Below are 14,478 nucleotides of genomic sequence, written 5' to 3'. Positions count from 1 at the left end.
CATGCTTGTAATCCAAAGCACTTGTATATCAAAGCAAACTTCCCCATAAGCAATAATGGAAACTCAGATGATTTGCTCCACAACCCAAAAACATTCATATAAGATAATGACAATCCTGTAATGTAATATAAAACAATGAAGACAACACAAAATATAAAGAAAAATAAATGAATATAAATAAGTTAACCTGCACTTACCTTTGAAAACATTTGGGACTGGTGTGAGGGAGACAAGAGAAAGGAGGGTTATTGTGTAGAACAACTTTCACTATCGCTGACGGAATCACTGCTATCTATTGGCTCAATGGAATCTTTTTCTTTCCCTGCAACTTTAACAAGGAACCTTTCTAATGACACTTGCTTTTGCCTCCTTTTGAGGATTTCATGGAACTGCAACACTGCATTGTCGTTAAACAGATTCATCTCTTGCACTTCTACAGCCTTATTTGAGTGGTAGTTTTAGACCCAAATTACCCAAAATATTTACAAAATTTTGCAGTTTCCCATATTTTGCACATATCCCTAATCTCATTTGAAGTGAGGGATTCCTCCGGTTTTCTCCTCCTCCTCTGCAGACGAGATGCAGATGTAAACTTTTTATAAAATCTTGCAATTTCAGCCACTTGCATACCTCGTTCATACTCCTCCATGATTTCCTTAACTTCCACTGTGATTGTCTCTTTCTTACTGCCTTTCTTTTTACCCTTCTTCACGGGGGCCACTGTAGGCACTCACATGGATGTTGACTACAGGACAGTATTGACAAACTCTTGTCATATACTGTATGTAATTAACTGGCAATAAGGAAGCAGAGAAAAGGGTCTATATCTGCAGGCAGCCTGACCTAGAATGAAGCAAAGCATTCCTAAGCTTACTCTTGTATGGAAAAGCAAAGGACTGTCCACAGGTGCTTTGAAGTGACAAAAAATACACCCGTGTCAGTTGTGGGCACTTTCCAATGTTCTGAAAAATCACTGATTTCTGCCAAACAACACAATGTGAGACCAAGCATCCAAGCATGGGAGACAATCACCCGCAATTCCACAGTGAGAGAAAGAGAGGACCATTGGCTCAGTTGCAATCATGTGACATTCGGCATCATGTGCTACTCATATTGCAAGACATCGCTTGTTTATCAAGTTAAAATTTATTAGAAATCTTTGCCCATCTTGTGGAACACTTGCAAAACAAATTATTTGCAATCCAAGGTTTTACTGTACTTTGAAAAGATCCTGATACTCTCCCCTTGAGGCTGAACAGTGCTCCTTTCCCAGAATATCTATTCCAATGTCTGAGCATCTCCAACTCCTCTGGTGTGTTTATAACTCAAACGTTGAGCGTCCCTATTATATTTTCGACATCTGTTAGTTTTTCTTGTATTGTCCTTACCATCTACTTGGACAACATGAAAGAATTTGGGGCGTGCTAAGTCTCTGCCTCCCTGCATCACTGCTCCCCTTCATAGATCCAAGGATGTACAGTTTCTCTATATATGACGCTTACAAAGCTAGCTCTATCTTTCATTGATACAGAATATTCCTGACAGGCCATCTCTTTAACTTCATCTCTTCTACAGTAATTAGCACCCACACTTTCCAGGCCTGCTTCCCTAGGTCCTGCCAGCTGGCCTCACTTGCTACTATCATACTTTTTCATCAAGCTTATGCTGATGTTTTTATGAAATCTGTTTTCAAAACCCTTTATTCCGTTCTGTTCTGGTTTCTCTCAGCATTGACACTTTTTTATGGCATCAGATTTTTTTCTGATGAAACACCCTACATTGCTAATCACCCTTCCATCGCCCCCAAGTCCCCCATTTTATTTTTAAAATAAAAAACAAGTTATATTTAGAACTTTCCAAACCAATTGAGAGGCTTTTTTTAACTGACCATGGAGCTACAAGAGTGACTGGGACTCATTTTTCAGCCATGTCCAATTAGTTTAACGACTCCCGGAGAACACTGCTCTGATTCAAGGCTAGGACTGAAGGAAAATGTTCCAGGGCTGCCATCAAAGAGGACACACTTCTGATATCCCCGAAGCTAACCTCACTGGGCCTTATAATAACGAGAAGGGATTTTTAATGCAGTAAAATTAAACACCCTTTATGCTTTCATTTCTGTATGCCAACAGACACATGAGTGTCCCACGTGGAACACTGGCTCCTTGGGTTTGCAAGTCTTCTCAATCAAGTTATTCATAAATTCCATGTTCCTCCAGCACCCAGTTCCCAAAGGCCTGTTCCAGAGTAAGCTAAATGGCTGCCCTCCCTCTCTGTGGCCTCTCTCCAGGCCAGAGACAACCTTGTCTTCACACTGTGCTATTTGTCTGTCAAAAATCACAGTTGGATCTGAGCACCAGCCAATCCACCCAATTAACAGTCTCCTGATATCACAATGACTCATGAAAAGGAGAGGACATGGGAGAGAGACTTTGGAATCCTGAGGCTCAGCTCACTCTGGTCTGCCTAGAGTTATTAACATGTGACAGACCTGTGGCCTTACTTTCTCACAAGGTACGACCCACTGCCCACAAGAGCAAACCTTGTGGTTTGGGGCAACGAAATGGGGCAAATTATTTCTACCTTATTTCTGGCGCAGTATATTAACATTTCACCTTTCACAATGAATAATATCAACGACTAGTGTTCAGAAAAAGTTCTCCCATACGTGAACCATACAAGCTTCAGCTCAGGGTCAGAAAGTAAGAATAAAACTTCAGTTTTTCTTTTTATATGAGATATTATAATCAGCACTGTACTTCTGTCTTAAAAAACCTATTTCTGGACTTTATAAACAGTGAGCCTTTCTATTTGGCAACCCAGCAGTATTTAAGGGAAGTACTGACCAAAAAGAAATTGCTTTAGGTTGGCATTCCAATAAAATATTTCCAGCAACAGGGAGAAAAAAATTCTCCATCATTAATACATTCAAAGGCAAGTCTCCTGGTGTTGAAATAACTTGTTTGTTGTTATTGTTTCTTTTAATAAAACAAGCCTCCACAAAGGCCAATTTATTTTTTTTTTTTTTTTTTAAATTTTTTTTTTAACGTTTATTTTATTTTTGAGACAGAGAAAGACAGAGCATGAACGGGGGAGGGGCAGAGAGAGAGGGAGACACAGAACCGGAAACAGGCTCCAGGCTCTGAGCCATCAGCCCAGAGCCCGATGCGGGGCTCGAACTCACGGACCGTGAGATCGTGACCTGGCTGAAGTCGGACGCTTAACCGACTGCGCCACCCAGGCGCCCCAACAAAGGCCAATTTAAATACCTAAAATGACAAGTTCTCCACAGGGAGGAATGGCAGAACATCAGTTTAAATCTGCCAAAACCAAGCCACTCGAACAAAATCAATTTAGGACGCCCCCTGACTCTAATGGCTAACATCATTCTATCCAACATGATAAACTGGAATCAATATTGACATCACTACCCAATGATGGAATTGTCTAGCACAAGCTAGGGAGTACACCTGCTTCTTCCAGCATACATGAACTTGAGTTGAGTGACTACTCAATGCCAGAGCAGTAAAGCCAGTGGTCCAGCGGTTAAGCGCACAGGTTCAAGTTGTACAGTCCTATACGCCAATTCTGAAACCACCTTTTATTGGCTGTGGGCTTGGGAACATTACTTAGCCTTCTAGTTTCCTCATCTATAAAATGGCAAAGCATACCACCTACCTGAATAAACTGCTTGAAAATGAAATAAGATTTGGGGCACCTGGGTGGCTCAGTCAGCTAAGTCCGACTTTGGCTCAGGTCATGATCTCACGGTTTGTGAGTTTGAGCCCCACGTCAGGCTCTGTGCTGACAGCTCAGAGCCTGGAGCCTGCTTCAAATTCTGTGTCTCCCTCTCTCCCTGCTCCTCCCTCACTCTCGCTCTGTCTGTCTGTCTCTCTCTCTGGCTCTCAAAAATAAACATTAAAAAAGTTTTTTTAATAAAAAAATGAATTATGGTATACACACATACCAGAAGATGTTTTTAAAAGAATGGGTAGATATGTAAGAACCGAAAGATGGTTAAGACAATGCATATCTTTGTTTTTGTAATACATCTGAAATCAGGATGTACCCAATTTATCTTTAATATTGAAATATGTCTTAAATCAAGATGTGCTCAACAGCCAACAGCATCTTGTGATAGCACAGGACAAACAGAAGCAGTGATTTACTGGTCACTGGTGGTACCTGGGCAAACTTGGTCACAGCCATTCATGGTGTCCTCACCTCTGTCCAGTTCTGGGCACTGACAGTACTGAAGAGGTTGGTATTCAGAATGTCTTTTAAAGACTGTACTGAGATCCAATGTTGAAATGAAAAATTAGGGGCACCCGGGTGGCTCAACTGGTTAAGGGTCTGACTCGTGACTTTGGCTCACTGTGAGATGGAGCCCCAAAGCCTGCTTGGGATTCTCTCTTTCCCTCTCTCTCTCTCTCTCTCTCTGCCCCTCCTCCGCTCACTCCCGCTCTCTAAAAATAAACTTAAAAAAAATTTAATGAAAAATCAGTGTGTACACAAAAAAGTGAGGAAACTGAAAATGTGATAGGGAAGCAAATATCTGTCATTGGAAAAATGACTGCAATTCCATCATTTTTGCAAAGCAATTCTGTAACTTTAAAGTACTTAATAGAGGAAGACACACACAAAGAGCTGAAGCCTTACTGTAGTGCACATTAAGGTTAAGAGGAAATGCCAAATGCTCTGGAATAAATGACGTTTCCAAACGGGAGTGGGGGTGGGGGCAGACATAACTAATTCCCATAGCTCAAGGTAAAAGTGACAGAATACATATTTAAGTATGTATGTAAAAAATACATATGTAAGTGAAAACGACAAGTCGAAAAATTACAAATACAGAGACATATGAGCTCATTAAATTGTGTGTGTGTGTGTGTGTGTGTGTGTGTGTGTGTGTGTGTGTAAATCTATATAAGGGCTAAAATGATATATATCAGTTCATAGTAATTTAGGACAAGGAGAGATAATGTAAATGAAAGACGAAGAAGGATTTTAATGTTTTATTGTAAGGATCCTATTTTGTTTGAATCTTTATAATAAGCAGGTATCTGGGTATTATTTTTGTCATGGCTTTAATTCAAGAAGATTACAACCAAATAATGTATATACAGCCATGGCACCCTGCCACATAGAGAAAACCTTCAAGGAGGGACAGCCATTATTATGCACCTAGATACCACGAAAGACACGAGAAATATGACATATCTGTTAAACGATAAAGAAGGTTGTTGCCCACAAGCCACAGAAGAAACGTCTTCTTCAAATCCCTGAAGCCAAGAGCCACAAGAGTTTTACAACACCCACACGCATGACCCAACATTCTAACTGGAAAGCAAAAGAAAGCAAGTCAGAATGGGGCCACCGCCTCTGAAACCTGTTCAAGAAGGACTCATCCGTTTCATATCCCCAAAGGCAAGATATCCACCTGTGCTGAGGCCCCGTGACGTCCACGCAGCTCTGTTCCCATCAAGGCCAGGTGCACGTCGGTACACCTCACATCCAGAACGCCTTTGCAATAGTTCCTGCAGACAAGTGCCTTCCCAGATAAGGACAGAAAGGAAACAACCCCACTGCCATTACTGCATCATCCGGTTCTTCAAGGACAATGAACACGTTTACACAGCTTCAAGCCCCTCGAGCAAAGGATGGACAGGGCAGAGCTGGTGCCACACTGATGAAGAGCCACGTAAAACCTTGAGAAGAATTTTCTAATTGATCCAAAGACAAAAGGGAACACACATTTGCATGCTTGGGAAGCAAGAGCTCCTCCCTGGAAAAGCCTCTCTGAAGAGGACGTGACCGGAGGCACAGGTGCCTGACCTAAGATAACACACGCTTCTCCCTTCAAGCCCAGCATCCCTCTTCGTGGAGCCTCCTTTTTTCCTGCACAAAAGACCGCATACAATGCACACTGCTGGTCTGAGGAGAGAAGGAAGGAAAACACTTGAGGAAAGCTGGACACTGAACAAAGGGAAATGACAGCTGGAAGGCGAAGTGTCTTAAAGGAATGCGAGTGTTATAAAGTGACACATAAACTCTAAAAAGACCTCAGAGAACAAAGTCCGAGATGAAAATTCCCCCCAAACCATCTTGCCGCTAGTACAGATGGTTTTCCCCGCCACCTGCACAACCGACCCAAGTTGTAAAGCCCTTTGATGGGAAGGAAGCAGGAATCACAGGGAGGGGAGGGAAGCTGAGAAGAACAGTAACTGCTCTGTAGAGCAGAGGAAGGGGGGACTTCCAGGGTTAAGATTTCAACACACAACTCCCAAGGCGGACTTCTAGGCAGGGTGAACCTCCCCAGTTTTACATTCAGGGAGCCTAGAGGCTTCTGGCGTCAGCTGTCACCCTCCTCAGGAGTCTCTCCCAGGAGAACTGAATCTGCAACGTAAAACTCCCGAAAGTTTTCGCTGTGGTACAAGGGGAAGCGAGAGAGAGAAAGGGTCAGTGCTGGGCGGTTCTAATTACAACTGTACTTTCACATTGAACTTCTGGGGCTGTGGAAACAGAAAGCAGAAACCAGATGACTAAAAGACCCTTTGGAAGGAGGATGCCATCCCAACCCACCGCATCTAGAAGATATCTTGGATGAGCAGTAACAACGCTCAAGGTGTATGGCAAGGGGGCTTGCTCACCCTAGGGGTTCCCAACCGGGGGGGGGGGGGGGCGGGGAGGGGGGAGGAAGGTGCATTCTGCCCCCAGAGGGCTTTTGGTATCATCTGGAGACATCTTTGATTGTCACAAGCGTGGGAGGCCAGGAGGAAGGAGCCGCTACTGGCTAGAACCAACGATGCTGCTAAATGTTCTAGAATGGCAGGACAGTCCCCACAACAAACTATGCAGCCCAAAAGTCGACAGAGCTGAGGCTGCGAAATCCTGCCCTAGACCAACCCCATCCCTGCAATCATGTCCAGAAACTCTAACCATCCTACCTGCAAGAAACATTTGCCATCCCTAGGACGGAGCAGCTACCCAGTCACAAAAGTCCACTTCTTCTGGTAAGCAACATCAAACAGCAAGCAGGGGCACCTGGGGAGCTCAGTCGGTTAAGCCTCCGACTCTTGATTTCAGCTCAGGTCATGCTGTCATGGTTCATGAGATCGAGCCCCAAGTAGGGCTCTACACTAATAGCATGGGGTCTGCTTGGGGTTCTCTCTCCCTCTCTCTCTGCCCCTCCCCCACGCATGCAAGCACTCTCTCAAAATAAATAAATAAATAAACTTTTTTTTTGACTAAAAAAAAATCAAGCAGATGATGTGACAAGCAAATGCCGCATCTTCAAAGTACCTGGCTGCTTTCCCAGCAAACATTTTTAAAGGCACTCGTCAGCATCCGAGAGAGCAGATTCTTTTACAACAATTACAAAGAAAGAACAGTTCTTTTACTTACACACACACACACACACACACACACGCGCGCGCGCACACACACAACCATCTTAAAAATCTCCTTGGAGGTCAGGTATAGGCACTGGCAGAAAAACCAGCACACTTAGGATGGCCCAACCATTTCCAAAATACTCTAAAGAGAGAAAGAAAGAGGAAAAGAGAACAAACAAGAAAACTCCACAAACAAAACAGATCCCGGAGGATCCAAAGAACAAAACTTGTCCCCAGGGGCTATCTTACAGTTAAAAATAGTTCCATCAGCCTATGGCATATAGCATCTTTTATTTTTTAATTGTAAAATACAATAAACATATAAAAAAAAAAAGGACAATGTATACATATAGATCTCAATGGACAAAAACAACCCAACCCTCCTCACTCCCCACCCCCCCTGCCAAGTAATTACAATTCAGGTCAAGAAATCCAACCATGGCCCATGGTATCTTTCCACCAAGCCTCCCCACCATGAACACAGCAAAACAGACCTGTGCTATTTTGAAAAGTTCCATCTTTCCTCAAGGATTGAGATTTATTTTCTGTATTTCCCATGAACACCAACTGGTAAGTTCAGAGCAGTGACCACAAAGCGAACAGATTTAGGGAGGAGGGGTGTTTATGGAAACAATCTCACTGACTGTTAAATTCACAAAAGCAAGTGGGAGTAAAGGCGTGGAAGCTGTGTGCATGATTCCTGCAAACAAGAAGCCAGAGTTAGAATCCAAGCGTCAGTCCTCACTCCGGCATCCTGGGTATGAATGAGTTCTCGTGAACCATAAAATGACTTCCTGCCACACAGTACCATTGAAAAAAATTCAACAAGATCGTGCATTTAAAGTGGCAAGCAAAATATCTCACACATATATGTGCCTGCCATCAATACTGGGTCCCCTTTCTCCCTGGGCCCGTGCAAACGGGCAAGGTCAAGTCTTTACTATGAGATTATTTGACTACAAACTCTCCTACTCCCAGCTTCTTCTAAAATGCTTCATGAAGGTGAGATACAAGCCCACTTTCAAGTTACCCTGGAGACTTTGGTAAAAAGGTGTCTACACCAGTCTTGGAGGCCCAGAATTGACCATCCTGCCCTTTCCTATTCACTCAGCTGTTCCTCCCCCACCCATATCAAGGTCAAAGGCCTAAGTGGGCTGCCAAATAAAAACACCTCAGACCCCAGCAGGGAACCTTTGTCCCATCTCTTTGAAGAGGAACAGCAACAAGGTGTGTTTATTTGTACTTCAGTACACAGTGCCCAGTCTCATCTACCAGGGCTGGGCTGCGATGTTACTCAACTAGGTAAAAATAATAATGAAATCTACCCGCTCACACCATTAAGTAGATCTTTCCAGGAGAAAAGGTCAGTACTCACACTCCTGGGAGTACACATGGGGGGAAAATCAAGCGTGTTCACTGACAGAAGGAGAATGTCAGGGAATGGAAGCAAAGGTCCGCCCAGGAGGAGGTGGGATTGACCACCCGCAGGACACGGCCACCATCAGACATGGCTCACCATCTGTGCACTTAAAACCCAGCAAGCCCACCACGGGAAAAGAAACTGGACATTGGATGGGCTGAGTCTTTCTCACAGGATACATTAAAACATAACAACAGCTAAAAAATCAATGCTTCACTTCACTGACACAAACAACATAACAAAGGAAGAAAAAGAAAACACATGGAGGTGTCTGGGGTTCCTGAGTAACAAAGGCCTCCGGATTGCTCTTGAGATGTCAGTGGCCTCCCAGCCCTACAAAGAAACTCAGAGTAGGGTTCAACTAACTATGACCCCAGTTTTCTTCACAGACTCTCCAAGGGGAGACAGAAATCCAAAGTACTGGCTTTTATAATCTCTCTTGTTTTTCCAACTTCCCAGAAGAGCACCAAGAAGCTGGATATGAGATAGAGGGGTGGAGTCTCTGGTCCCACTATGAACCCCAAACTGAACCACACATGGGCTTCTCTAAGAGGCTGGAAGGCCAGGGGCACCCGGGGGCATCAAGAAAAACGACCAGACCTGTTTCTGGTAACACACTGGGTCAACGCGGAATCCATGCTAAAAGGATGATGCTTAATGTAACACGAAAAATGCACACACAACCCAACCTGCCTAGAAGTTTCTAAAGCAACAACTGTAAAGGTGATTCAAAGCCACACTGATGCAATGACCACAGAGAATGGAAAACCACCACCACGGACAGTCAGGAGGTTCTGTGACCCCCAATCTCTCACTCCCCACTGTGACTGTTTATTGTAACGCTATTTTATATGTATACGTGTATTAAATAACCAGCATTGACCAGAGAAGGACAAAATTAACTTCACAGCTATTTTTACAGACATGGAGACTCAACCAAAGCAACCAAGTACCAACTGGGAATTGCAAAAAGTGTCCACTGAGCCACAAGCAAATCTGAGGACACCTACAAGAGCCAGCTTCCAGACTGTCCTACTTGGATGTTACCATGGGACACATCTCCGCTATGCAAATGGAGAGCATGAATTTAGAGGCCCTGGAAAGCTCCCTGTTCTAACAGCCCCCACACAGGCTCATTCACACCTACCTATAGCTGCCAATGCCCCCTTGGGACTCTTTCGCTGGACTGGCCTGACAGTTCAGGAGAAACAAGGCATTGTTCCCCCAGACTGAGTTAAAACCCCATGGCACCTACCACCATTCCACCATCACTGGAAGGCACGGCAAACCCACAGACACCAAAACGGGTCTCCAGGGGTGGGGATGATGTCACAGGTCTGAGAGGTGGGAAAGGCTGCCCAGTGGATTCTGAGGAGGACCAGGACCAGGGACTTCAAGGAAGGAGGGGGATTTCTCTTTCCAAACACACATGGGGGAGTGGGGGAGCTCAGAGTGATGTCAGCCTCAACTTCCCAACACATGAACCACCACAGACACCTCCACAGCAAACAGCTAGAAGCATCTGGGGAAATCAGGCATACATTAGATAAGTGGATAGCACAAATGTCAGGCAAGCATGCTTCTGCTGAAGAAAGTTCACTGGGCCCTGTCACCCACTTTCTGGGCATCAGCTGCCCAGAAATAAACGTCAGGGGGCGGGCCGAGCTGAGGAGGGGCAGCTGACAGCTGTGGCCAGCGGGCCGGGGCAGAGGAGGAAGGGCTCCTGGGCTGGAATTCTGAGCGTGACCACATCAGCAGAAAAGTTCCAGGGGACAGCACGCTGTCAGGAAGGGAAAGAGGCTTGCTGCTTCCCAGAACCTCAGGATGCACCCGCTGCGGTGATGCCTGGTCCAAAGGGCCTCCAGATGAAGCTCGGGTGCACTCTCAACGGGCACCTCGCCAGTCTGGGCGCTCGCTGAGGAACAACTCGGGGTGGTCAGATGACAAACGTTCTGCTCCCAGGATAAGTGGGAAAGATTAATAATTCCCAGGTCTGGCCCTGCATCATCTCTCTTTACCCAAACCAAACACAGTCTCCGGAAGGAGTGGAAAGAAGCCACCATGCTACCCGCCAGACGTCCAGGGGGGAAACTGAGGCACAAGGGTGCACGCGAGGGATGCGGGAAGAGGCCCTGGGGAGGCTCGCACAGCGCCCAGCACCGGGAGCCTGGGAAGATGGGATCAGGGAAGAGTTCCCTCCCCTCCCCTCCCCTCCTCCCTTCCCCAAGACACACAACACACACACGCACTGGAGCTACGCCCAATCGGGGCAGCAGCCGGGCTCTCCAGCCCGGCTGCACACAAAGCCCCGCCCGCGCGCACAGCCCTCCGCACCGGCCGGCCCGCACGCCCACACAATAGGACTGCGCGCACCCCGCCGCGGCCCCTCGCCCGGGTCCCGGCCAGCCCGGCGCCGGGGGCCGCCCTCCGTGCACACTCGCCCGGGAGACGCAGCCGGGCCGCAGGGAGGGCGCGCGATCGCAGCCCGGCCGCCGCACCCCCGCCCCGCGCCCCGCAGGAAGTTCGCCCGACGCCCTCCGACTCACCCGCGGCGCTGCTCAGCAGCAGGCACAGCGGCCCCAGCAGCCACATGGCGCGGCCGCCGCTCCCGCTGCCCGGCGCCGTCGCTGCCCCCTCGGCCGCGGCGCTGACCCCGCCCCTCGCCGCGCCGGCCCCGCCCCCCGCTGTCCCTCCGCCCGCGCGCCCAGCGCGCCCCGCCCGCCCCGGCCCGGCCGCCGGCCGCGCTCAGCCAAGTTTTGCCAGCGCTCTGCCGCGCGCGCCGTCCGCGCCCTGTCCCGCGTGCCCGGCTGCAGGGGCCGCCGACGGGGCTGCGGAGCGTCCGGCCCCCTTGGCCTCGCCGCCTCCCGCCTGGGCTTCGAGGCTCTTCCAACAGCCCGGGCTCTGTTCTCTGCCCCCTCTTTTTCCTCCTCCCTTAGCTCCTCCATCCTCGAGGATGTGGCGCTCACCGCCTTCCAGACCCAAGCTGGAGTTCTTGACTTAACTATAAAATTAGTTCACTCCCGGGAGAGACAGAAAAAGTTTGGAAGAAAGGACCAAATATTATGAGAAAATATGCATTTTATTTTTAGTAGCAAGAGCAGAATACCGCGACCAGTGCTTCTCAAACTGTAATATGCATTGGACACTCGGGATTCTTGTTAAAATGCTGATTCTGACTCCGTGGGTCTGAGGTGGGGCCGGAGATTCTGCTTTTCTAACAAGCGTCTAGGTGGTTCCTAGACTGACATCTGAGAACCACAAGTGGAGTAGGGAAGCTAACACCTTTAAGAGTTATTTCATCTGGATCTTGTCTACCTATGCCCAGTGGAACACTGGGGCCCCCATTTGCGGAAAAGAAAAAAAAAATGTAAAGGCCTACGCCCAGATGCAAAATGAACAGCTGCTCAAATGCAGTTGGAGCTCCGAGAGGCGCTGGTGAAAATTGCCAAAGGGTTTTAGATGGTGGAAGAATGCTGTGGCACTTTTGCGCCCCACCCTCTACCTCCTGATCCTCCCCAAATATGTAAAGTTGTGTTACAGGATCAACATGCAGAGTAGTCCTGCCTCTCCATAATCAAGATACAGAGTAGTACCTCTTCCCCCAACAAGTTCACCACTCGCCCCCCAAAAAATAAAAAAACGAATACAAACAATTGCCCAAAACTGGAAATAATTTATACGTCCATCAACTGGTGAATGGATAAGCAAATTATATTATATCATGTAATGAAACATGAGTGAATATCAAACGCATGCTAAGAGAAAGAATCCAGCCCCAAAGGGCACATTCTGTATGATTCCATTTATAAGACCTGGGAGGAGGAGGGAAGCTAAGCTATAGGGACCAAAATCAGATCAGTAGTGACCAGGGTCTGGGGCTATGGGAAAGAGATGGGTGCAAGGGGCACAAGAGAATATCATACATTTGTCAACACATATGCAACTGCATCCCTAAAAGGCACACCGAAGACGGGCGAATTGTACTGTGTATAAGTTGTACCCGTTTGGAGGAGTCCAGAAGGTGTGGGTGCTGGGACAACTAGCCAGGGAGGTTATAGCGGGGATGCCGGCATCACTTTGGGGGTGCGCTGGAGGCAAGCTCGAGGATGCTGAGGTTCAGTGACTTTTTCATTGTTAGCTCTAGTCTAGAAACGTGACAGCTCAAGGGGATCAGGTCAAAATTTTAAAACACCAATGCAGTTCAAAGTAATGAGAAAATGTGATGTGATTTAGGAAAGTTTAACAAGTTCCACACTACAAAGTAGTGTGTCTAGTGTGGAAAATATAAATAAATTCTCCAAAAAATTTAGCATTCAAGGAGTACATCCTGGGATCTGTGAACACTAGAGAGACTATCCCATGGGCTTCAGGGAGTTTTAAAGCCCCTAAAATTGCACGCAAAAAAGGTAGAGGTGGCATGTGCATTTTTTCCGGGATGTCCCTAGCTTTTGATAATGATACCCAAGAAGGGGCTCCTGGGTGGCTCAGTCAGTTAAGTGTCCAACTTCAGCTCAGGTCACAATCTCACAATCTGTGAGTTCGAGCCCCGCGTCGGGCTCTGTGCTGACAGCTCAGAGCCTGGAGCCTGCTTTGGATTCTGTGTCTTTCTCTCCCTCTGCCCCTCCCCTGCTAATGCTCTCTCTGTGTCTCAAAAACAAATAAAAACATAACAAAAAAATTTTTAAATGATACCCAAGAAGGTAAGGAATTTCTCCTCCAGCTGCTTGTTTTCCTCCAAACCTTAGGAATATAGAAGGGCAATGGACCTGACCCACTGCTAACGATCTTGTTTCCTTAGGTCCCTTTGGGCCCATGAACTTTGGGAATGATTTAGTATACATTGCTTACTCTCCATCTCTCTCTCTCTCTCTCTCTCTCTCTCTCTCTCTCTCTCTCTCACACACACACACACACACACACACACACACACACTTCTTTTAAGTGTACTAATGTCTTTGAGATGATTTGAAGAAATGTAAAGCCCTCTTGAAGTTCAATTGTTTTTATACTGAATCACTCCCAACCTCCTCACCATATCTGTTGGGACAGGCTGTGAAACCATTCTTTATATTTCATTATTCTCCCCTTTCCCAGTTCTTAAAATCCCATCAAAAACACAGGGCATTCTGTTTCCGGAAAACACGATAGGTTCTCATGTTAATTGTTCAGGTCTCAGAGAAGGCTGTCTTCTGAGTTGCAAGTCTTTTTCTTACCTTGGTTTAATAAAAATCAAAACCAGATTGCATTTGTCTCTTATTTGCCAAGTGATACACTCTGTCCTTGTATTTGTGCTTCTGACATGGGTTCCCATTGCTGACAAAGAAGTGAAGGGACTTGGTCCCTCTGTGGTCATCGGTATAATCTCCACCACTCCCTACATTTTTGTATCACTCCTCATAGCAGCTCCCAGAACATTACAGGTGAAACAGCACTGCTGGGCTTGAGCTCAGGTGTTTGGGATGTGCTCCCATGCTCCTCCCACTTGTTCACACTAGCTCTGTGACCTTGGGCAGGTTATTAACCTCTCTGAGTCTCCATTTCCTTGTGGGTAAAACAGGCATCATATGAACACTTGGAACTTAGGGCTGCCTTCAAGATGAAATGAGACAGTATATGTAAATTCTTTGGCATGGTACCTTGCATATAGTAATTGCTTAAGAAAAG

The 14,478-nt window shown here is 46.6% G+C and overlaps 1 protein-coding gene across 5 annotated transcripts in view; it reads right to left on the bottom strand.

The window, feature by feature from the left end:
* The window catches only part of LDLRAD3 (low density lipoprotein receptor class A domain containing 3), a 281,064-nt gene that overhangs the window by 246,210 nt on the left and 20,376 nt on the right, over positions 1–14,478 (bottom strand). For 3 of the 5 annotated variants that reach the window (XR_007156499.1, XR_007156500.1, XM_047879085.1), the window contains exon 1: positions 11,361–11,461. The exons of 1 other annotated variant lie outside the window; for it this stretch is intronic. Coding sequence is in view for 2 of the 4 variants with exons in the window: in XM_047879085.1 (XP_047735041.1) it covers positions 11,361–11,406 (46 nt within the window). In the remaining 2 variants the exon portion in view is untranslated. Of the gene's footprint in view, positions 1–11,360; positions 11,462–14,478 lie in introns of those variants that run through there. One more of the 5 variants, XM_047879089.1, reaches the window with a different exon arrangement.

This window comes from Prionailurus viverrinus, chromosome D1 (assembly GCF_022837055.1).
Source record: "Prionailurus viverrinus isolate Anna chromosome D1, UM_Priviv_1.0, whole genome shotgun sequence".
In the NCBI taxonomy this organism is placed as follows: Eukaryota; Metazoa; Chordata; class Mammalia; order Carnivora; family Felidae; genus Prionailurus; species Prionailurus viverrinus.
The sequence above is the reverse complement of the archived record's forward strand: the minus strand, read 5'-3'. Positions and strand labels throughout refer to the sequence as shown.